The 24023-nt window shown below is 44.0% G+C and overlaps 1 protein-coding gene across 3 annotated transcripts in view; it reads left to right on the top strand.

The window, feature by feature from the left end:
• PNPLA7 (patatin like phospholipase domain containing 7) overlaps positions 1–24023 on the top strand; it is a gene marked incomplete in the record, with an annotated part of 370650 nt that overhangs the window by 289090 nt on the left and 57537 nt on the right. For 2 of the 3 annotated variants that reach the window (XM_034793931.1, XM_034793932.1), the window contains 4 exon segments: positions 3457–3613; positions 19743–19859; positions 23667–23736; positions 23861–23899. In XM_034793931.1, coding sequence (XP_034649822.1) covers positions 3457–3613; positions 19743–19859; positions 23667–23736; positions 23861–23899 — 383 coding nt within the window. 3 annotated transcript variants of the gene reach the window in all.

The raw sequence follows: 24023 nt of genomic DNA, 5'->3' as shown, positions 1-24023 counted from the left end.
CTTAGGGATGCCCTTTGGAATAATCCAGCAGTAGCTTAACATGTAGGGGAGAGGTGGAGCGAGAAGGAAAGAGCTTTTATTTGATACCCAGAGTCCTGCATGTGCTGAGGTGCAAGTGTAAGATATAACTGAGGGAAAGCACTATTGAAGTATGCCCATACCAATGGCTTTGATGTTTGATGTTAATGGCTGTGTGGTCCTTTCTGCAACATAGCTCACCCCCCAGATCTATCTAAAGTAGTGCTGGCCTGATTTCATCACTCCCACTGACCTTGATGGGAGTAATGGGTGCTCAGCTCTCTGGCAGTTAGGGGAACAAGGCTTTCCTAATGCATTCCTAATGTAGTGCATACCTCTGCTGCTTGTGGTATGTGCAGTGCTGGCTCAAGTTACCTGTGTCCCTCCACAATGGGTATGTTGTATTTGTTGGTGTCGCCATGAAACCAATAAGGATCCCATGTGAAACTGCCTGATCCCAAAAGAGGTGTGCAGTGACTGCTGTCCTGCCCTGCACTTTCTTTCATCGTGTTGTTGTTGTTAGCTAGCTGAAGGTCTTGCTCCTGACTTGAATTTTTACTATTCTGTCATAATATGCAGATGGCCTACTCTGGATATACAGGGTAACTGCTAGCTGTTAGCGAACAGAACACGTGCTGCTTGGCTGACTGCCTCCTTCTGCATGCAGCTTGCTTTGGCAGGCTGCCCTGGCTTATGTGGACTGTAGGTTTTGAAGATCCAGCTCTGACTAGCTGTTGAAAAGTTTCATGAGGTATTTTTAATTTTAAATTAAATAGCAAACCTGCATTCAGACCTTTCACTCTGGGGGGTTGGGAATCGGAAGCATCATCTGGTCAGTCTCTTGTGAAAAAAGCATAGTTCAGCATGAGTGTCTATACACAGTCCCTTCAAAGCAACAAAACCATACTCACCACTCTCTTTTACAGGCCCTTGCTTCAGAAGGGATGCCTCTGACCCTTTCACTGCTGGGGTAGCTAACTAAATGTATAACCTCTGTGTAAAGGGAAATCCTGTTCATTTTGTTTGGGGTAGGGGTCCTCCGTCATTACAAGGCATATGGGTGATGTAGCTTGTCCATAGAAATAATATGTATGCAGTGTTGTTGTAGCTGTATTTGTCCCAGGATATTAGAGAGAAAAGTTAGGTGAGGTAATGGTCCAGTAAAAGATATTACCTCATAGAAATAATACTAATGTTATTTATATGGACCCAGGAGGCTCAGGGAGCCATACAACAGAATAAAAACAAATCCAGAGTGATAAAAACAAAATCAAATCCCACCCTCTTCATATTGTGACAGACCCAGACCAGTGGGGTACAGGAGTCTGGTAGAGGGCAAATATACTGGTCACTGAATGAGTAGTTTTCTGTTCCGTGAGTGACCAGAGCAGGGGCTGTACTAGAGTAATCAGGAACCTGCTAGAACCAGTTAAGGCAGGCAGGCTAGTTAGGACACCTGGAGCCAATTAAGAAGAAGCTTCTAGAATCAATTAAGGCAGGCTAATCAGGGCACCTGGGTTTTAAAAAGGAGCTCACTTCGGTTTGTGGTGTGAGTATGAGGAGCTGGGAGTAAGAGGCACAAGGAGCTGAGAGTGAGAGCTGCTGGAGGACTGAGGAGCACAAGCGTTATCAGACACCAGGGGGAAGGTCCTGTGGTGAGAATAAGGAAGGTGTTTGGAGGAGGCCATGGGGAAGTAGCCCAGGGAGTTGTAGCTGTCATGCAGCTGTTACAGGAGGTACTATAGACAGCTGCAGTCCACAGGGCCCTGGGTTGGAACCCAGAGTAGAGGGTGGGCCCGGGTTCCCCCCAAATGTCCTAATTGACCTGGACTGTGGGTTCTTCCAGAGGGGAAGGTCTGTGGGCTATTCCCCAACCCACATGGTGAATCTCTGAGGCAAGAAAATCCGCCAATAAGTGCAGGACCCACCAAGATAGAGGAGGAACTTTGTCACAATACATACACACATGAATGAGGGTATCTGATTATACAGGGAAAATCAGAGCGGTTAGAAGGAAAGAAGACAGACCTAGGGCCAGTACTGGTCTTTCTAAAAACAACCTTTGAGAAAGACAAGCTTTAAAATACTTCATTAACATATTTTAGAAAATCCACAAAGGCTGTGGATTTAAGCAGATAGCAAGTTCCACACTGCAGGACCTTCTACTTGTCAAAAGCAATGTTGGCAAAAGCAAGTTGCTGACTTCAGACTTGAGGTTGAAGTGCAGGGCAGGTGTGTGAGCGTGGAGACTCATCAGTACCAGGTGCAGGGAACAAGTCTTGAAGGCAGCCACCATTTAGAGTTTTAAAACTGATAGGATTCTCTGGCAGTGGTGAGACCATCGCTAGAATATTCATCAGTACCAGGTGCAGGGAACAAGTCTTGAAGGCAGCCACCATTTAGAGTTTTAAAACTGATTGGATTCTCTGGCAGTGGTGAGACCATCGCTAGAATATTCTGCTTAGTCCCGGGCAAGAAGGTGTAGTGATGGATGAGTAGGGAGGAGAATTCAGAGAGGAGCAATAAAAGAGTCAGATACTGCCCTTGTTTACAACAGTGTATCTCTACAGTGACTCCAATAAAGCCATTTTCACCAGTGTAAATGAGATGAGACTGCCTCAAAGCATTCCAGCATTCGGGGAGATTAAGGTAGGCCAGGTCTACAGTAAGAAATTATGTTGACTCAGCTACGTCACTCGGGTGTGAAAAATCCACCCCCCTGAGCAACGTAGTTAAGCCGACCCAACGCCCAGTGTAAACTGCACTAGGTCAATAAAGAATGTTTCCATTGACTTAGCTACTGCCTCTTGGAGAGGCTGATTAACTACACGGACAGAGAAACCTCTCCTGTTGCTGTAGTGAGTGTCTAAGCTGAAGTGCTCCAGTGGCATAGCTGCTGCTGGAGCAGTTTAAGTGTAGACATGGCCTTAAATGGAAAGAATTAAATACGTGTAGCTGTTTGAAGTACGTGTAGGATGTGTAGCGAGGAGGGAGAGAATTTGTGTAAAGTGATCCAAGGGGCAGTGACAGGAATGGGATGAAATTGAGCAAAGGAAGTTTGTACAACTGAGATTTATAGATGGTAAAAGAGTCTCCCAAGGAAATGGCACTCACTTTATCACTAGGATATTTAAAACTAGACTGGGCAAAGCACTTGAAAATGTAGAGAACAATTCTACACTGGTGAGAGGATGGACAGATTGGTGCCTTTTTCATTTCTAATTTCTGTGCTTCATATAGTGTCACAGATGGTTTGGTGCCACAAGTACTCCTGTTCTTTTTGTGGATACAGACTAACATGGCTGCTACTCTGAAACCGCACAAAACATGTGCTTTCATGACTCTTTTCCCTTAAAGGGTAATAGTTTGAATTTTCCTTTAACAATTCTGCTTGTCTGATAGTGTTTTTTTGTTTTGTTTTTTTCTCTTCTGACACAGGGGGTGCTCCCAGGTGGGAATTATCAGGGCACTGATCGAAGCAGGCATCCCAGTTGATATGATTGGAGGAACTTCCATTGGCTCATTCATGAGTGCACTGTATGCTGAAGAGCGTAGCTATAATCAAATGAGGATCAAAGCCAGGCAATGGGCAATGGTAAGAACGTAGAATATACATTTATGTTCTTTTCCACTTCTAATATATAGGAGTTTTGACATTAGCCACAGCACACCTGGCAATGCAAAAGCAGCAGTCCAAGGTCAGAATACAGCCTCTGGATATTAGGAAAGGTGAAGAAGGGTGTTTGAAATGCCTCTGATGTGTTTGTTTTACCAATAGTGAAGGATGAGAAGCTGCTAGTGCCTTATGCAAAAGTGTACAGTCCTACAGAGCATGAGGTGCTTTGTGGGCAGAGTATAGGATGCTTCCTGTAGACAGAACTGGTGGCAACTGCAGTGAGGCATGTCAGCTGCTCTGAACAAAACTAATTTCCATAAATCAGGAATCTGGTGTTTTGATCATCGAGCATATTTACCTATGTCTGTTGGAAAAACAGATTGCTCTTAGGGCACTTTGCTGGACTCTATCATATTTTGTAATATTACACTGCATCAGTAGGACAAATGCCTCACTCCGGGGCTGTACTGAGCTGACTTCTTGCTGTGGATCTGGCTTTTCTTTCTCTCATTGTACAGGTGGGTTTGGGGTGGATGTGTGATGGGGAAGGATCACATTAATGCATTCTGTGCAGTGAATAGACAGTACAGGAGCTTGAATTTAAAGTAGGGCTGTCAAGCAATTAAAAAAATTTAATCACAATTTAAAAAATTAATCGTGATTAATCGCATTGTTAAACAATAATACAATAACATTTATTTAAATATTTTTGGATGTTTTCTACATTTTCAAATATATTGATTTCAATGATAAAACAGAATACAAAGTGTACAATGCTCACTTCATATTTATTTTTTATTACAAATATTTCCGTTGTAAAAAAGAAATAGTATTTTTCAGTTCACCTCATACAAGTACTGTAGTGCAATCTCTTTATCATGAAAGTTGAATTTACAAATGTAGAATTATGTACAAAAAATAACTGCATTCAAAAATAAAACAATTTAAAACTTTAGAGCCTACAAGTCCACTCAATCCTACTTCTTGTTCAGCCAATCGCTCAGTCAAACAAGTTTGTTTACATTTGCAGGAGATAATGCTGCCCGCTTCTTGTTCACAGTGTTACCTGAAAGTGAGAACAAAGTGTTCTCATGGCACTGTTGTAGCCGGCGTCGGAAGATATTTACATGCCAGATGCGCGAAAGATTCATATGTGCCTTCATGCTTCAACCACCATTCCAGAGGACATGCTTCCATGCTAATGACGGGTTCTGCTCGATAATAATCCAAAGCGGTGCGGACCGACGCATGTTCCTTTTCATTATCTGAGTCAAATGCCACCAGCAGAAGGTTGATTTTCTTTTTTGGTGGTTCAGGTTCTGTAGTTTCCACATTGGAGTGTTGCTCTTTTAAGACTTCTGAAAGCATGCTCCACACCTCATCTCTCTCAGATTTTGGAAGGCACTTCAGATTCTTAAACCTTGGGCCAAGTGTAGCTATCTTTAGAAATCTCACATTGGTACCTTCTTTGTGTTTTATCAAATCTGCAGTGAAAGTGTTCTTAAAATGAACATTTGCCAAATCATCCTCTGAGACTACTATAACATGAAATATATGGCAGAATGTGGGTAAAATAGAGCCGGAGACATACAGTTCTCCCCCAGGGGTTCAGTCACAAATTTAATTAACGCATTATTTTTTTTAACAAGCGTCATCAGCATGAAAGCATGAAAGCATGGAATGGCGGCCGAAGCATGAAGGGCCATATGAATGTTTAGCATATCTGGCACGTAAATACCTTGCAATGCCAGCTACAAAAGTCCCATGTGAACGTCTGTTCTCAATTTCTGGTGACACTGTAAATAAGAAGTGGACAGCATTATCATCCGTAAATGTAAACAAACTTGTTTGTCTTAGCAATTGTCTGAATGAGAGTAGGACTGAGTGGACTTGTAGGCTCTAAAGTTTTGCATTTTGTTTTTGAGTGCAGTTATGTTACAAAAATAAATCTACATTTGTAAGCTTCACTTTCACGATAAAGAGATTGCACTACAGTACTTGTATGAGGTGAATTAAAAAATACTATGTCTTTTGTTTATCTTTTTACTGTGCAAATATTTGTAATAAAAATAATAATATAAAGTGAGCACTGTACACTTTGTATTCTGTGTTGTAATTGAAATCAATATATTTGAAAATGTAGAAAAACATCCAAAAATAATTAATAAATTTCAATTGGTATTCTATTTAACAGTGCGATTAAAACTGTGATTAATTTGTTTGAGTTAATCGCGTGAGTTAACTGCGATTAATCGACAGCCCTAATTTAAAGGAATGCCTCCCAGTCCATTTTTGAAGACAGGCTGTATGTTAATCACCCAAAGCTACCCATCAAGCAGTCAGTCTGTCACTCCAAACTTGTTATGAATTTGGCACGTTAGTCTCAGGATATTTGCCTAGTGCGGGAGGCAAAGGCAAGAGAATCCTCAAGTCCTGGAAAATCTTTTCTCCTAAGGAGACAGAGAAACCTGCACAATGATAACATTGTAACACGCAAGGCCCTACGCTGCCAGAGAGGGACTGTTAAGTTTCCACTACCATAGTGGTAGGTCGGATCTGTGTGAGTTCCTGAGGACTACAGGGCTGAAATAGACACCCATTACTTCTGCATGTACACCAGCCCTACTCTCAGTGTGAATGTACATGTTTGCACAAGTGTTAGCTGGTGTTTCATTGTTTGTCTTTTTATGTGCTGGAGTCTATTTTCTTTCCAAGTCTGACCGTATAACTTTCTCTCTTTCACTTTCACATGCTGTCATCTTTTGAGTAGAAGTGATTGACTGAGGTAATTCTTCTCTAAACTAACTAAGAACCAAATGTCTGATGTAAGATGTAGCCCCAGCGTTCCAGAGGTCAGGTACTGCATTAGGGAGGAAAATGTTAATTATTTTTTTTAAATATATGAAACTCCGGATTTTTTAGCTACACTTAGCTGTGTGCTGACTGTTTAAATAACAATTTATAATTTGGGAAATTAAAAACACCAAAAAACAGCCACAAAACTGCCGTACCACCAAGTACTGCTGGTTATAGATGACTGGGATCTTCCAAATTATAAAGTGATTTAATGTATTTATTTTATTTCTAGTTTTCATATAAAAATTGTTTCCAATTTGTTTTTTCTAATGAAAGGAAAGTGACCTGATGAAGTCAAGGGAGGAGGGAGAGCTCAGTGGTTTGAGCATTGACCTGCTAAACTCAGAGTTGTGAGTTCAATCTTTGAGGGGGCCACTTAAGGATCTGGGGCAAAATCAGTACTTGGTCCTGCTAGTGAAGGCAGGGGGCTGGACTCGATGACCTTTCAGGGTCCCTTCCAGTTCTATAAGATAGGTATATCTCCATATATTGGACTGAGATATTGAAGTTTCCAAGCTGGATTGAAACTAACAGTCCTCTTAGATCTTGTGAGACTTAAAGTGGGAGACAGAGAAATCTGCAACTGGCATCTATTCTAACATTGCCTTTTGCAGGTGGCTTTTCCAGCTGTAGTCAGCTATGAGTTTAGCTACTTTCCAACAGGTATAGCTTATTATGGTTCCCCCCACTCACCCAGTTACACTTCTAAAATTGGATGGACTGACAATCATTAATTTAAATAAACCCCTACATTGTGGGTTCCAACCTTTACCAAATACACACACACACACTCACTCACTTCAAGGGGAGTGTCCATATAACAAAGCCCACAAACTTCCCCACATTTTCTGCTTGGTTTTACTACCATAGCAATCTCAGGCCCTCCCTTACATCCCACTCTCTCTTTAAGTTCAGTTGTTCCGTGCCCTCCCAACTCTAACTCTGCATCCATTTCTCAACATGCCATGATCACTGCAGCAGTCTTGCCTTCGCAGCACCATCACTAGAGGGCAGGGGTGTTATTCTGGGATCCTATGGAGGGATTTAAGAAAGGTTATGAAGGTTTTGTGGATTAAAAAAGCTTTCAGTAACTTCCTGTAACTCTTACATCTCTGCAGCCTCTTGGAATGTTAGCTCAAGTTTGGTGTCTTTAGAAAGCAGAGATTCTGAGCTTCTTGGTGATTACAGGTGCTGGATCACTAGATTTAGATGGCTGCAGAGGCCACACAATTAAAATAGCACTCAGTAACTTTGTAGAAATAAACTTAATTTTAGTAAAAATAGATCAGCCTTCCCACACCTCTTAAAGGATTGGGAGGGAGCATGCTAATCTCCTCCAAGGCACACAAGTCTAACCAGGGCCGGCTCTAACTTTTTTGCCACCCCAAGCAAAAAAAAAAAAAAAAAGAGCGCTGCCCCACCGTAACACCCCCCCCCCCAGCGCCACGCCCCGCCCCCCCCACACCCCCCCCCCCCCCCCGCCCCCCCCCCCCCCCCCCCCCCCCCCCCCCGCCCCGACGCCCCCCCCCCCCCCCCCCCCCCCCCCGAGCACCGCCCGGCTGAAACAATAACAACAAAAACCTTGACCGCCGCTCCGCCGAACCAAAAAAATCCCAAACCCCCGAGCGCCCACCACCACCCCAAGATTAGCCGCCCCTTACAAGGTGCCGCCCCAAGCACGTGCTTGGTCGGCTGGTGCGTGGAGCCGGCCCTGAGTCTAACGTAAGAATGGCTGCTGGGTTGCACCTCCAAGAGAACTGAATTATAGTGGAGGGACAATTATCCTCTCAGTCTGAAAAGCCCTTTCTTTGCAAGCCTTTGAGATGAAGGGAGCTGTATCTGTCAAATGTTATTTATCATCCAGGTGGGATAGACTTTTAAATTGTACATGCAGATATTAGTCTAGTTTTATTGATACACAAAGCATATGTTGTCACACTGCTCATTCCTAGCATTGGTACTGTTCTATTAATCCAGTGTGGAGTGGCCCCACTTGCTACCCAGACTGTCTTATTCCTGCAGTGTACAAATAAAAACTAGGGGTATGTCTACACTACGAAATTAGGTTGAATTTATAGAAGTCGGTTGTTTAGAAATCGTTTTTATAAGGTAGATTGTGTGTCCCCCCCCACACAATGCTCTAAGTGCATTAAGTCGGCAGACTGCGTCCACAGTACCGAGGCTAGTGTCGACTTCCAGAGCGTTGCCCTATGGGTAGCTATCCCACAGTTCCCACAATCTCCGCCACCCATTGGAATTCTGTGTTGAGATCCCAATGCGCGTGATTCTGGGTACATGTCGTCAGGCCCCCACTCCCTCCCTCCCTGCCGTGAAAGCAACGGCAGACAATCGTTTCGTGCCTTTTTTCAGCCCAGACGCCATAGCACTGGGATCATGGAGCCCGCTCAGATCACCGTGGCAATTATGAGCACTTTAAACACCATGCACATTATCCTGGAGTATATGCAGAGCCAGAACCTGCCAAAGCAAAACCAGGCGAGTAAGTGACGGCAGCGCGGTGACGAGAGTGAAGAGGAAATAGACACGGACATAGACTTCTCACAAAGCAATGTGCAAATCATGGTGTTAATGGGGCAGGTTCATGCCATGGAACACCAATTCTGAGCCCAGGAAACAAGCACAGACTGGTGGGACCGAATAGTGTTGCAGGTGTGGGACGATTCCCAGTGGCTGTGAAACTTTTGCATGCGTAAGGGCACTTTTCTGGAACTTTGTGACTTGCTTTCCCCTGCCCTGAAGCGCCAGAATACCAAGATGAGAGCAGCCCTCACAGTTCACAAGCAAGTGGCAATAGCCCTGTGGAAGCTTGCAACGCCAGACAGCTACCGGTCAGTCGGGAATCAATTTGGAGTGGGCAAATCTACTGTGGGGGCTGCTGTGATCCAAGTAGCCAACGCAATCAAAGAGCTACTGATATCAAGGGTAGTGACTCTGGGAAATGTGCAGGTCATAGTGGATGGCTTTGCTGCAATGGGAATTCCTAACTGTGGTGGGGCGATAGACGGAACTCATATCCCTATCTTGGCACCAGAATACCAAACCAGCGAGTACATAAACCGCAAGGGGTACTTTTCAATGCTGCTGCAAGCACTGGTGGATCACAAGGGACGTTTCACTAACATCAACATGGGATGGCCAGGAAAGGTACATGACGCTCGCGTCTTCAGGAACTCTGGTCTGTTTCAAAAGCTCCAGGAAGGGACTTTCTTCCCGGACCAGAAAATAACCATTGGGGATGTTGAAATGCCTATAGATGTCCTTGGGGACTCAGTCTACCCCTTAATGCCATGGCTCATGAAACCATACACAGGCAGCCTGGACAGTAGTCAGGACCTGTTCAACTATAGGCTGAGCAAGTGCAGAATGGTGGTAGAATGTGCATTTGGATGTTTAAAAGCGCGCTGGTGCAGTTTACTGACTCAGATAGACCTCAGCAAAACCAATAGTCCCATTGTTATTACTGCTTGCTGTGCGCTCTACAATATCTGTGAGAGTAAGGGGGAGACATTTATGGCGGGGTGGGAAGTTGAGGCAAATTGCCTGGCCGCTAATTACGCGCAGCCAGACACCAGGGCGGTTAGAAGAGCACAGCAGGGCACATGGCGCATCAGAGAAGCATTAAAAACCAGTTCCATGACTGGCCAGGCTACGGTGTGAAAAAGTTCTGTTTGTTTCTCCTTGATGAACCCCCCCCCCCTTTGGTTCGCTCTACTTCCCTGTAAGCTAGCCACCCTTCCCTCCCCCCTTTGATCACCACTTGCAGAGGCAATAAAGTCATTGTTACTTCACATTCATGCATTCTTTATTAATTCATCACACAAATAGGGGGATAACTGCCAAGGTAGCTCGGGAGGGGTGGGAGAGGAGGGAAGCGCCAGGTGGGGTGGGGGAGGAGGGAAGGACAAGAACACACTGCACTTTAAAACTTATTGAAGGCCAGCCTTCTGTTGCTTGGGCAATCCTCTGGGGTGGAGTGACTGGGTGGCCAGAGAGCCCCCCACCGCGTTCTTGGGCATCTGGGTGAGGAGGCTATGGAACTTGGGGAGGAGGTCTTTTGGTTACACAGGGGCTGTAGCGGTGGTCTGTGCTCCTGCTGCCTTTCCTGCAGCTCAACCATATGCTGGAGCATATCAGTTTGATGCTCCAGCAGTTGGAGCATCGACTCTTGCCTTCTGTCAGCAATCTGACGTCACCTATCCTCTTCAGCCCGCCACTTACTCTCTTCAGCCTGCGATTCAGCCCACCACCTCTTCTTGTATTCATATTGTGCTTTTCTGCATTCTGACATTGTCTGCCTCCACGCATTCTGCTGTGCTCTGTCAGCGTGGGAGGACATCTGGAGCTCCGAGAACATGCAATCCCGAGTAAGCTTTTTTTGCCTTCTAATCTTCACTAGCCTCTGCGACGGAGAAACATTTGCAGCTGGTGGAGGAAAAGGGAGAGGTGGTAGTTAAAAAGACCCATTTTAGAGAACGATGGGTATACTCTTTCACATTAAACCTTGCTGTTCACATTACACAGCACATGTGCTTTCGTTACAAGGTTGCATTTTTCCTCTTATATTGAGGGCCTGCTGGTTTGGTGTGAGAGATCACGCACGCAGTTCCAGGCAACAGAATTCGGTTTGCAGGCAGCCATGGTAAGCCACAGTCTTTTGGCTTCTTTAACCTTCATAACATGTGGGAATGGTTTCAAACAGCAGCGCCCTCATTTCCCATACCAAGCGGCCGTTGGGTTGGCTATTTAAAATGGGTTGGCAATTTAAAAGGAGGGGTTGCGGTTTTCGGGTTAATGTGCAGCACAAACCCAACTAACCCGCGCGCCCCCCCCCCACACACACACACACTTCTCTGGGATGATCACTTCACCCTCCCCCCACCGCATGGCTAACAGCGGGGAACATTTCAGTTCAGCCGAGCAGGAACGGGCACCTCTGAATGTCCCCTTAATAAAATCACCCTATTTCAACCAGGTGACCATGAATGATATCACTCTCCTGAGGATAACAAAGAGAGATAAGGAATGGATGTTGTCTGCATGCCAGCAAACACCAGGACCATACGCTGCCATTCTTTGTTATGCAATGATTCCAGACTACGTGCTACTGGCCTGGTGTGGTAAAGTGTCCTACCATGGCAGACGGAATAAGGCAGCCCTCCCCAGAAACCTTTTGCAAAGGCTTTGGCAGTATATCCAGGAGAGCTTTCTGGAGATGTCCCTGGAGGATTTTCGCTCCATCCCCATACACGTTAACAGACTTTTCCAGTAGCGGTACTGGCCGCGAATGCCAGGGCAAATTAATCATTAAACATGCTTTTAAACCATGTGTAATATCTACAAAGGTACACTCACCAGAGGTCCCTTGTCCACCCTCAAGGTCTGGGAGCACACCTTGGGTGGGTTCGGGGGTTACTGGCTCCAGGTCCAGGGTGAAAAACATATCCTGACTGTTGGGGAAACCGGTTTCTCCGCTTCCTTGCTGTGAGCTATCAATGTCTTCATCATCATCTTCCTTGTCCCCAAAACCCGCTTCCGTGTTGTGTGATTCTCCATTGACGGAGTCAAAGCACCGGGTTGGGGTAGTGGTGGCTGCACCCCCTAGCATGGCATGTAGCTCAGCGTAGAAGCGGCATGTCTGCGGCTCAGCCCCAGACCTTCCGTTTGCCTCTCTGGTTTTGTGGTAGACTTCCCTTAGCTCCTTAATTTTCACGTGGCATTGCTGTGCATCCCTGTTATGGCCTCTGTCCTTCATGGCCTTTGAGACTTTTTCTAAAGTTTTGGCATTTCATTTACTGCAACGGAGTTCAGCTAGCACGGATTCGTCTCCCCATAGGGCGAGCAGATCCCGTACCTCCCGTTTGGTCTATGCTGGAGCTCTTTTGCGATCCTGGGACTCCATCATGGTTACCTGTGCTGATGAGCTCTGCGTGGTCACCTTGCTCTCCACACTGGGCAAACAGGAAATGAAATTCAAAATTTCGCAGGCCTTTTCCTGTCTACCTGGCCAGTGCATCTGAGTTGAGAGTGCTGTCCAGAGCGGTCACAATGGAGCACTCTGGGATAGCTCCCGGAGGCCAGTACTGTTGAATTGCGTTCACGCTACCCAGATTCGACCCGGAAAGGCCAATTTCAGCGCTAATCCCCTCATCGGAGGTGGAGTAAAGAAATCTATTTAAAGAGCCCTTTAAGTTGAAAAAAAAGGCTTTGTCGTGTGGGCGGGTCCAGGCTTAAATCGAGGTAACGCTGCTAAATTCGACCTAAAATCATAATGTAGACCAGGCCTAGGTAATATTATCCTCAGAAACTGATTTCATCTTATTATTTAAGAGTACTTTGAAGAGCTACTTGGGATTTTTATAACCATTCTGACAAGCACACACCATTCCACATGCAAAACAGGAGTTGCTTAATTATTTAGGGAGATGTCAAAATGTGGCAAGATAAGAACAGGCAGCTCTGTGTGATGGCTTCTTCGCTGCAGATGGCATGCTGTGGGACTGGATCCAGCAAAATGATTTTCTGTGCCGCACAAAGCAGTGGAAGCCCAAAGTGGTGAAATTTTTAAGGTTATGGGAGTGCGAATCTTCCAGGAATGGCTTTTTCACATACTTCCCCGTCGTAACACAAATTACAACAGCTATCTTTGAGACCAAGGCTTTGCAGTGGCTTCCTTCATTACTCACCAATACTGTTCCTGGTGCCAGGAGATCAGAGTTGTTAGGGAGTTCATGAAATACCTTACTCTCCACAGAGGGCCTAATCTGAGTCTGTTACAGAGCCAAACACCAGACACCCTCAAAGTTCCAGGATCCAAAAGCTACAAGACCACTTCTGCCCTCCCCACATGAGTCTCTGTGAAAACTTCTCCACTGGGCTTGCTAAGAGGCAGCAAAGAGGCCAGATATTCAAGAACCAGTCAATGGGATGATCAGTGTGTTGTTAGAGGAGAACAGTCTAGAAGAAGATTTTTACAAAATCAACCTGATACATAAAGGCTAGAAAGCCCCTGTTCTGTGGAAACATCCTTTTTTTCCCTACTGCCCTAGTTCCCATTAGCTGTGACTGTTGCAGGTTATGGTTGTTTACAACCACATGTTCTGGCTTTAGTAGCCTATAGGGACCTTATTATTTATGTTATCTATTGTGATGTATTAAATAACTTCAACTGGTTTCTGTGCCACTAGCCCAAATGAGAAATGGCTGTAGGACAAAAAAGCTTTTAGGTATTTTTAGAAATTGGCATCTCTTTGCTAGTATGCTTGGGGGTGGGGAGGGGGACACATAATTTAATTTGATGGGATCTCTGAATATAATGGAGCAGCCAATAAATAAGGGCTTTCATTTGTTATGCTGCAGATGGGGTGTGAAACTCACAGAGCAGATCAATTATCTACTCTACTCCATTGATTCTGCTGATAATAAATCCACACTAATATTATATCAAAATATATATGATCCGCTTACAGTTCTTACTATAGAAAATATTTTGATTTTATGTAGTGCCTATATCAGGTGGCTAAAATTTTTCCTATCATAAGGAGTTAGAGGTTGGAAGAGCAGTGACTGGGCACATACTCCACAGAGCCATGCAAACAGGTTCTGATGAGATGGGAGTTGTTAGCCAGGACACTGAGGATACTAGCCACTCTCTGGCTCCCATTCGTGTCTTAGCAGCCTGGCATCACAGCCAAATGTTGTTTTGCAGGACAAAGGAAGCCATCCCCTGAGGGCCACACTGCAATATCAGGACTGAGTCCTAAATCTGGAGTCCCATTGTGGGACATAGGGCAGATCAAAGAGGGTCAGAGGGTGCTGTGAAAGTGACATAACCTTCTGGGGAAGAACACTGATTACAGCACAGGAAAGCATTGCCTATGAGCTAGGTGAGGGTGATGTCCACAAGTTGAGGGCCACATGTGGTGTTTTCACTGTGTGAGGCATAAAGTTCTCATTAGGAAGTAGAGAATAATTAGTTATTAGGTATAGCACTTTGCAAATCACTGCACATCCTACACTGTTTTATTTTGTTCATGTGCCAAATCTTCATGTATAACAACACATACAAATACAAAACAATGTAAACAAACACAAACCCTAAGAAGAGAATGCAGGCTTTACCAAAGGCATTGGCATGAACACCAGGCAAGGATACTAAAGGAAAAGAGAGCTCATTCTACTCTTAGGTGGGAAAACTTCCCTGTGAGAGGTCCCAGTGAGTGATAGCATATACAGCTGAGAGGTAGCAGAAGTTGGTAGTCAGACATGAGTGAGTGCTCTTATGTTAGCTTCAAATCTAACATGGACATAGCACATGCCAAGGAATGTTTAAGGTGAACTACAGAGTTTTTAAAAAGTCCCTGATCAGTAACAGGCTGTCTGTAAACAAATCATTCTGCAGTTTAAAATACCAGCAGCAGGGCACACACACTTCATGTGTGCTGTAGCCTCCTGTCTGTGGACATGAGCAGCCTGCTCATGAACTCTCTGGTGCGATTTGCTGCCATCAGCACAGCTCATTAATTTTAAATTGCATTAAAAAAATCTTTGTAAGCAATGGTGGGGGTTTTAGTCACTGCATTTTCTCAGGGTTTCTACTCCATTTGGACAAGGAAAGCAGGCTGATCAGTTTCTCCTTTATAGTGCATTTCAAGTCAGCTTGCTTTGATTCCCATGCACTAGCCAAGTGCTGGTGCATTTGGGTCCCCACACTAGAAGGGAACATTTAAGTATTGAACATGTTTTTTGTGGAAGCCTTTAAAAAGCAAACATGAAAACACTGCTATTTAATAGTCACAGGAACTACAGTATTATGGAGTTAGGGTGGAGAGGTCTTGTCTGTCAGGGTAAAATGCCTTACGTAGATGTTGTAACTATCCCCAAACCAAGTGTAAGTGGGGGAATGATCCTGCTATTGTGGGGAGCTTTCCTGGCTCCTGCAATATCCCAGTGGAATTGGCTAGTGAAAGGATCTGTGTCCTCTCTCCCACTACCTTTACCCAGAGCCCTGCCTGACTTTGAGGGCTCCCCTTCCGCTCTCCTGTGCGGCAGAATCCTTGGAACCCTGACAAGGCTAGGCCCAAGATTCCTGGGAGGCTGAACCGCCAATCATGTCGTGGTCACTTAGGACAAGGGCTAGGGTGTCCCCACTCTGGGGTGCTCTCTCCTACTTCCCTGGCCTAGTGAGCACTACATTAAGTTCAAACCAAATATAATTTATGAAACAGAATCTGTAAGAAAAATAAGTATAAAATGGAAAAGGGTAAAGGAAATAAGGAATCCTCCCTTATGGACACAGGGAACACCACAAACAGCCATCTCAGGGAGGTATGGAAAGTTCACAGACTGTTCCTCACCTGTCTGAGGCCTCCCTCTCAGGACTTGGCTGCACTGCGGTGATATTGTGGATCAGACGCCTGCTCTGGCAGTAGCCACACGCCCTCAAGCGCTAGGTGCCAGGGACCCCTCTCCCCAGTACTGGCCCCTCCCCCTGTCAGCTTCACATTGGCTTCTCTCCTCCCCCCGCCCCGGCAAGCTTTCAAGGCCCTCTTGTGTGGCAACGTCTCCTTCCACTCGGCCCTCTGTCCAGGGTCCCACTTCACTCTCTCCAGCCCCTCACTGCGCTCAACAGTAGTGTTAGTTGTGGCATGTCTGGCTTCTGCCATCCAGCCTTTGGCCCCACAGCTCCGCACTGTAGCTCAGCCCTGACTCACCATAGGCACGGATGATCTGTGCTTCCCCAGCTCCCTAGCTCTGCCTCTTCTGGCTCAGTGCTGTTGCCCTGCCTCCAGCCCAGCTCTGGCCCCAGCCCCACTCTGCCTTCTGGGCTGCTTCTCTGGCCCCTCTGATGCTGGCTGCTGCTCTGCCTCCAACTCAGTTTGGGCTGCTGCTGTCCCCTTAGCTCTGCCCTATCCTGGCTGCACCTGACACAGAGGAGGGGACTCAGGCTCCTGACTCTCTCATTGGCTTGCCCACCCTGTCAATCAGGCTAACCTGGAGCGTTGGCCTCTCCCCATTGGCCCTGGGGACTGCCAACTCAAGCTCTTCATTTCTCTTTAGCTCTTCTCCTTTCTTTTGGTATTGGGAGAGGGCCAACCAAAAAAAAACCCACCCCACTAAATTTCAGTAAGGGGCCAACACAAGCATTATAAACCCAGGAAATATAGAGCTAAGGTTCAATTTAAAAGAAATCTAAACATGCCTATGATCTGGAAATGCACCAAAGTAACGCAAACAACCTTAACTGTCCCCTGTAGTGAAACTATTTCAATGTTTATAGTCCCAGAGTAACTTAAACTGATTTTAAAAAACATTATATAGTCTTCTCCCCCCCTTCATGTCACTACAATGTTGTTAAGGTGTTTTGGATGCTCTAGTCATGCATTTTCAGGCCTTGAGCTGTTTGAATTTCTTTGAAGTTCAGTCTTATTTCCTGGGTTTATAGTGGTTGATTTTGGAATAATTACAACGTCCATGCAATGTAGTTTACGCTAAAATATTGACATGTACGCTCAACCATTAATCAATCTTAATTTATACTTTCCCTGGGAATTTCTTTGCTTGATGGGTTTTTTCAAATTATTGAAGTATTATACATGAACATTAAACAAGAAACCTGAAGAGAATATAAATATGTAATATTAACTTTGAAGCATTTTTTTTAAATTTTAGCTCATACAGCTAGATTAACCCAGTCACTCTGGTTGCCAGTGTTGTGGTCAGTTAAGATGAGTTTATGCCAGTTTTATATCTTCAGAGCCAAACAAAGTAGCTGGTGTGTGCACTTCGGTGGTGCCCCTATCTCCTGACTTCCATGTTACCCTGCACGCAGTTTCCTCTCACTTCTGCACCCCATACATTCCCCTGTTCACAAACCCTAGTTTTCCTCTGCTCATTGAGTAGATCTGGTAGATAGTTTTTGAAAATACCTGTTTTAGGATTAATTATCATGTTTGTTGTTTTTAAAAAGTGCAAATATATCCCTCAACAGAAGGTGAACAATAAAATCTTCTCTCTGATGAACTCAAGAAGAATTACCATCTTTCAGAATGGCTGCCATATCCTATCAGTTGAGACTGAGGCCACAGGCTGTACACAGTTAAGATATCCTCTTTACAAACGGACACTGCCTTGGGAGTGAAGCCAAGCTACTTTCAGGGAAAATAGCGGCCTTCTTTATTTTTGGAAAGTAGAGAAAGGAGCACTGTGAGGAGCAGCTGAAGGCAGGCAGTGAGCCATCTTTGCTAAGGGCAGCCTGTACCTTCAGCCCCATGAAGAGCAATAGGAGATGGCAGCTACTTTGGAAGAGGGCAGTTCAGCTAAAGGAGAAACTTTCAGTTATGAAGAATAAGAATATGTTGTTAGGAAGTAGAATTAATTACCATTAATTCTAAAATATTTCTTCCACAGTACCTTATGTACAAGATTTCAGTGAGTATTTACTCTATGGGAAGTCTGCATTGTTAAGACCAGTAGGGACAAAAACAGGCAGGACACTGGACACTAAATTTCTTGAAGGTTCTATTTAACAATTTAATTATAACTCAACCTAATGGATTTTCTGTATATTCCCAAAAATCATTTTATACTTTTTTATTTTTTTTTAAGTACTTTAATTTTGGAAGGATTCACTGTATTTGTCACATATAACAGGTTGAATCCCTCCTTGAAGTGTAAAACTTACCTCACTATTAACTCTGGAGCTATGACCATCATGTTCATAATTAGGTTTGGCAAACTCTCTCCACTCTCTCAAAGACTGAAGTGTGCAATGATGTGAAGCTGACAGTTCTGTTATCTTGTGCTAAGGCATTTCAGCTGTTTTAGGAGTTCCCTATTCAGCTTCTTTTAGCTGACCTGTTTTTATAGAACTTTGTTTTAACAATCACACTGTCTCAGAGCAGGTAGTATATGGATAGAGGAGAATGGAAATCATGATGTGGGCTAGTTCTGCACTTTCTTAAACCCTTGCTAAGGTGAAGAGGCAACTAGATGTTGATTACAAATCATTTAATGGACTGCAGCCATAGAGGCCTTGTTGGTGCATTAGCCTGTGTTAATCCGCCCCAGTTCCTGCCTGCCTAAACCCCATTCATTAAGTCGTAGAAAAGATGTGGACGTGAAAAAAGATTTTTGTCTAATAAAATGCTATTTAATTTAGAAAAAAAAATAGTGGATTATTCTCTTGGTGTGGTATTTAAAATTGACACAGTAACTAGGATGATATCATTTGGATATTTAGATGTCTTGCATTGAATTTTAATTTAATTTGATATAATATACTCAGACATTAAGCTTCTTTAGTCCTGTATTTCACTCAAACCCAGATAACACAGCTATGCTAATGGATAGGATGCTTCCTGATTTTCAAATTAAATTAATAAACTAGTAAATTAAATGAAGGAAACATTGTTTAGTACAAAGATTTAGCAAATCTGAAACTAAAAGAAATTCCATGACAGCTTAATTCTAGTTTGGGCCTGTTACACTGAAGATAGAGAGAGACTCTGGAAGCTCTTTAAAATATGAATTAATTAGGCATGACATCACCCGTGGAGGTTGAATTATATGGATTTAAGAAGTGTTACACCGAGGCACAAAGAGGTTATAGATTTGCCCAAAACCGACCCAATGAGCAAGTGGTAGAGCCAAGAATACAGCCAGAAATTCTCACACCCAGCCCCCTGTTCTAGCCACATACACCATATCCCCTTGCATCTCAGCCATGATAATCTAGCTTTATATTGTCATTTCTATGTAAAAACAGGACATATACAATATAGTCAAACTTACTCATTTTAGTGTCAAGCTTAAACAGATAAAGATGGGAAGGGCTGAGGTCCTCTAATCTTTCCACACTCCACAGTCTCCAGAAATAGATTGCGTGGGAAATGCCTACCTAATGGCAGTGACCATGTTTTTCTGCTGTAGAGATTTTGCTACTTTAGGGTGGACTTTTGCATAAGCTAAGTAATGCAGATGCATATTTTTCTGCATCCATAATAGAAGCTAAATACAGAGTTTAAAGTTATTTTAATCTGTGACACCCAACAAAGCAGATATTGTTCCTTGCTGTTATGTTTTTGGTTCTTTTGATGACTGTGTTCACCAGAGTAGCTCACTCATCTTTGCTTTAAAAATTGGAACAGAACCTCACTCCAAATGCAGATGAATAGGATTTCAGTGGGTTTCCACCATATAGCTCATCTTTGAAATGTTTTCTTCCTCCTTTTAGGATATGAATTCAGTATTTAAGACTGTGCTAGACTTGACATATCCAATAACCTCCATGTTCTCTGGAGCCTCATTTAACAGTGGCATCAGCAACATCTTCAAAGACAAACAGATTGAGGTAACTTGCTTGTTTGCTATAATGTGTAATAAATGTTCTCCTGTTGAACTGTAATAGAAAGGTTTGTTTTTTCTATGCTCGTAATAGTTTAGGAATTCTGGCCTGATGTACAGCCTACTGTAACTGTTAACTTACCATTGCACCAGCCTGGGGGGGGGGGAGGATTTACCTTTAATGCCATTTTAATGGAATTTGGACCAACCATGTGTTTAATCACTTCTGTTTGGATTGCCAATTAAACCTGTTTGGCTGAGAGCCTGAGTCAGGGCCATGTCACTCACTGCTGGGTTGTGCCTCCTTTTGGTGTTCTGGGGATTAGCTCTGCCCAGTTCAACGCCCCCTTCCTTCTCTTCCACTGTCTGCAGCTCTCCTCCCATTCACAGCTTCGCAGCACAGCTGCTTTGTGACTCAGCCCTCCAGCCAGGTCACACTGTAATTCCCCTCCCAGTGGGGAGTCCTTCAAAGTCTTTCTGCTCATGTGCGTCAGGCAGTCCTCCTCATGCCCACAGCCTTGACCCTGTCACTCCTGCAATGACCCAAGCAGTCTTCTAGTTCGCTGCCCCAAGCAGTCCTACTCTGCAGTGGTTGGTAGGAGAACTCAGGCCTGCCCTCTACTCTGGGTTACAGTCCAGGGCCTTGTAACAAGTGGTTGAGGTCTGCAGGGCACCCACCTTACTGCTCTAGCCCCTGGACTACTTCCTACTGTGTTTCTCCAGGCCGCCTAATCAGATCTGTCTAAGGCCTACTAGGTCTCAGGGGTTCCTTCCCCGCTCCAAGGAGAGAGGCTACAGACTTCCTCCCTGCTGCCCCCCTTACACTTTTGCCAGCCTCCTGGCTTTATAGAAGCCCCTGGCTGATCCCTCACAGGTGTCCTCCTTTCTAATCAAGGCTCTCCAGCCTAATTCCACCTCATTTGCTGCTTAATTGGCTGATTGGGCCTGCCTAGCCTAATTCAGCTCTCTCAGGTTCGGTGTGGCGAGTACATCTGATCACAAACCTAAATGGTTTTTCACTATTGTCTTTCTAGTCCAGTTGGTAATTCTTTTAAACTAGTCTCTCTTCTGGAAGAAGAGTTTGCATAACTATTTGAGATGCATTCCACAGAAAGGGCTTAAAAAAGTGCAGTGAACATTTTAAAATGTGCATTGACTTTTTAAGAATGACCACATTGAATGTTAAATAAACCCATTTCTGCTCTTTGTATTGTAGGTCAGGACCTTTTTTGTCATTTTTAGGCACTGTGTAGGATGCCTGTGAAACTACTGACATGTGAAATGTCACCTCATCCTCCACTGTCACCGTCATAAAGCACATGATTAAAAACTCTCCTCCCAGCTACCCCAATGAGGGGAGCATTTGTCTCGTTCTGGGGTCGTATCCCATTTTGCTCTACTGTAATCCATATACCTGCGTGTTTGTCAGAGATGCTTCTCTGAACATGAGCTCCCAGTGCAACGCCTTGGCCAAAGGGCTAATACAATCCTTAGATGTATAAATGGGAATCTCGAATAGGAGTAGGGAGGTCATATAACCTCTGTTTTTTGGCACTGGTGCAGCCACTACTGGAGTACTGTGTCCACAATTCAAGAAGGATGTTGATATATTGGAGAGGGTTCAGAGAAGAGCCACAAGAATGATTAAAGGAATGGAAAACCTGCCCTATAGTGATAGATTTAAGGAGTTCAATCTGCTTAGCTTAACAAAGAGGTTAAGGGTGACTTGATCACAGTCTATATGTACCTACGTGGGAAACAAAAATTTGCTAACAGGCTCTTAGATCTAGCAAAGAAAGGTACAACACAATCCAATGGCTGGAAGTTGAAGCTGGACAAGTTCCGACTAGAAATAAAACGTATATTTTAAAAATGAGGTTAATTAATCATTAGAACAACTTACCAAGGGTCATGGTGGATTCTCCATCAATGGCAATTTGTAAATCAAGACTGGATGATTTTCTAAAAGATCTGCTCTAGTTCAAACAGGGATTAATTCAGAGAAGTTATGTAACCTGTGTTATACAAGAGGCCAGATTAGATGATCTCAATGGTCCCTTCTGGCTTTGGAATCTGTGAATCTATTTGGAATCTTCTTGGTATCAGACTATGTTTAATAAACAGCTTTTTTTAAATGTACTGCATCATCTGGAATATTCACTTTGGTTTCTATGCCGAGCTGGGAACTGAATCACCTTGGGTGGTTTTAAACAGCGTTTACAATAATGTGTTGCCACCCAGAGTGGATGGGGCCATGAATAAACAGGTGTTTAACGATTAAATGATAATGCTCTTTGGGGCTGGAACTGCCTTTATTTTTGTGTATTATACAGGCACCAAGTATTTGCTGGTTCTTAATAATAGTTCATAAATCACGTTGATATTATTGTGATCTAGCTTAGTGGGATCTCATCTGATTCTAAGCTTGGTTTAAACATAGGAAAATATGTAATATTCAGTGAGAGGAATGAAACAGTTGGAACAGCTAGAGAGCTTGTTACTGCAAGGTGCTGAGTGTTTGGAGGCACCTTTTGCTCCCAGTAAAGTCAGTGAGCATTGACAGCACCCAGCACCTCTTAGAAGCCCTTTGTGCATTGCAGCATTCAGTCCCAAAGAGAATTGTTGAATGGAGCTTTGAAGAGAAATGGATGATGGAATGAATGGGGGAAAATATACTTGGATCTGGGGTGAAGTTCTGGATCTATTGAAGTCATTGGCAAAGCTCCCATTGACTTCAGTGGGGTGAGGATTTCACTGCGGAGTGCTATGTCAGTATTACATGCAGTTGTGATGTAGCATGTCTCTTGCATACAGGGTGTCATTAGAAAATGTCACATTTTAGAGTCTCCATCTCTGCTCTGATTTCCTGGGCCTTCCTGTGTTGAAGAAAAGAAAATGTTTTATGTAAGGAAAAAAACAAATCTAAAGCATGAGCTTGTGTATCTTTAGCTGAGCCTAGTGTTGTAGGCCAAGTCCTGGACTCATTTCTCAGAGTCTGAAGAAGTCTCGATGTCGGAGGTGGTAAGACTTCCACCGAAAAGTGAGGAAGAAAACTCCCCCTTCCCCCGTCCCCAGCAAGTTATACCATTTACATCAGCTGTCACCACCTCAGAAATAGACACAGATGCAAAATGGAAAGCTATAGACCCCATCTACCCCTTTATCACTGTTATACCTGTCCTACAGACAGACACAAATTAACTTTGCCAGCAGTTGTTCATGACTCATGCCAGTAAAGACATTGAGACTGAAAAATGAGTATCTGTAGGGATGTCTCCTAAAAGTAACAGTGAGACTTGCACTAAGGAGGACTCCCACTGGGCAAACCCTTGTCTTACAGGATTATTTCAAAGCATCCCCAAAGTTTCCAATATAATTTTGTTTGCCCTTTAAAAACTCACTTCTACTTGGCATTCATATTTTCTCCTCTGTAATTCTGTAAGATGGGTTTTGCTGTCTAGAGTGCTAATGCTGGAGATTAACATAACTCCAAAAGGAGTAAGTACGGCTTTTACAAACATAGGTTCTGGATCTGCTATATCCTATATTGTATATTAAGAATCTCAAACACCTTCTTATTTTCCTGGAAATACTATTTCACTAGTATTAGGAAAAGAGATCATGGCTTTTCATCCCAGTTGGTTATACATTAAGTGTTTTGCTTTAGAGCTAGATTTTTAGCCACCCACACAGGGCCGGCATTTTCATCTCTGTGTGCAGGCATTTATGCGAGTATGTCCCTGTGTTAAAATTGCTTGTCAGCTTACATCCAGGGTTACTGATGACTGTAAAACTGACACTTCCTATATTGCAGGATCTGTGGATTCCTTATTTCACTATCACGACTGACATTACTGCGTCAGCCATGAGGGTCCACACAGATGGTAAGTGTGTCCAGTCTTCTGCAGGAAAGGGTGTGTCTCTGAGCTTGCAGTGATGTTTGAATGCCAGGCTTTCTGTATAGTTTCATTCCTTTCCATCCCTTTACTTTTACTTCCTCCTTCTCAGTGCTACCTGCTGAACACCAGGATCCACAGTTGCACACAGGTAACAAGAAGCTATAGCACCTGGAGGAATTGAAACAGGCGAGATGATTCACTGCATGGAGTGTAAATTAGTTCATGGACACCAGTGTGTTCATAAAAACATGCATGGAATACAAAAACTCCCC

Source organism: Trachemys scripta, chromosome 17 (assembly GCF_013100865.1).
Source record: "Trachemys scripta elegans isolate TJP31775 chromosome 17, CAS_Tse_1.0, whole genome shotgun sequence".
In the NCBI taxonomy this organism is placed as follows: domain Eukaryota; kingdom Metazoa; phylum Chordata; order Testudines; family Emydidae; genus Trachemys; species Trachemys scripta.
Note: the sequence above shows the minus strand (reverse complement) of the source record. Positions and strands in the feature narration are given on the sequence as shown.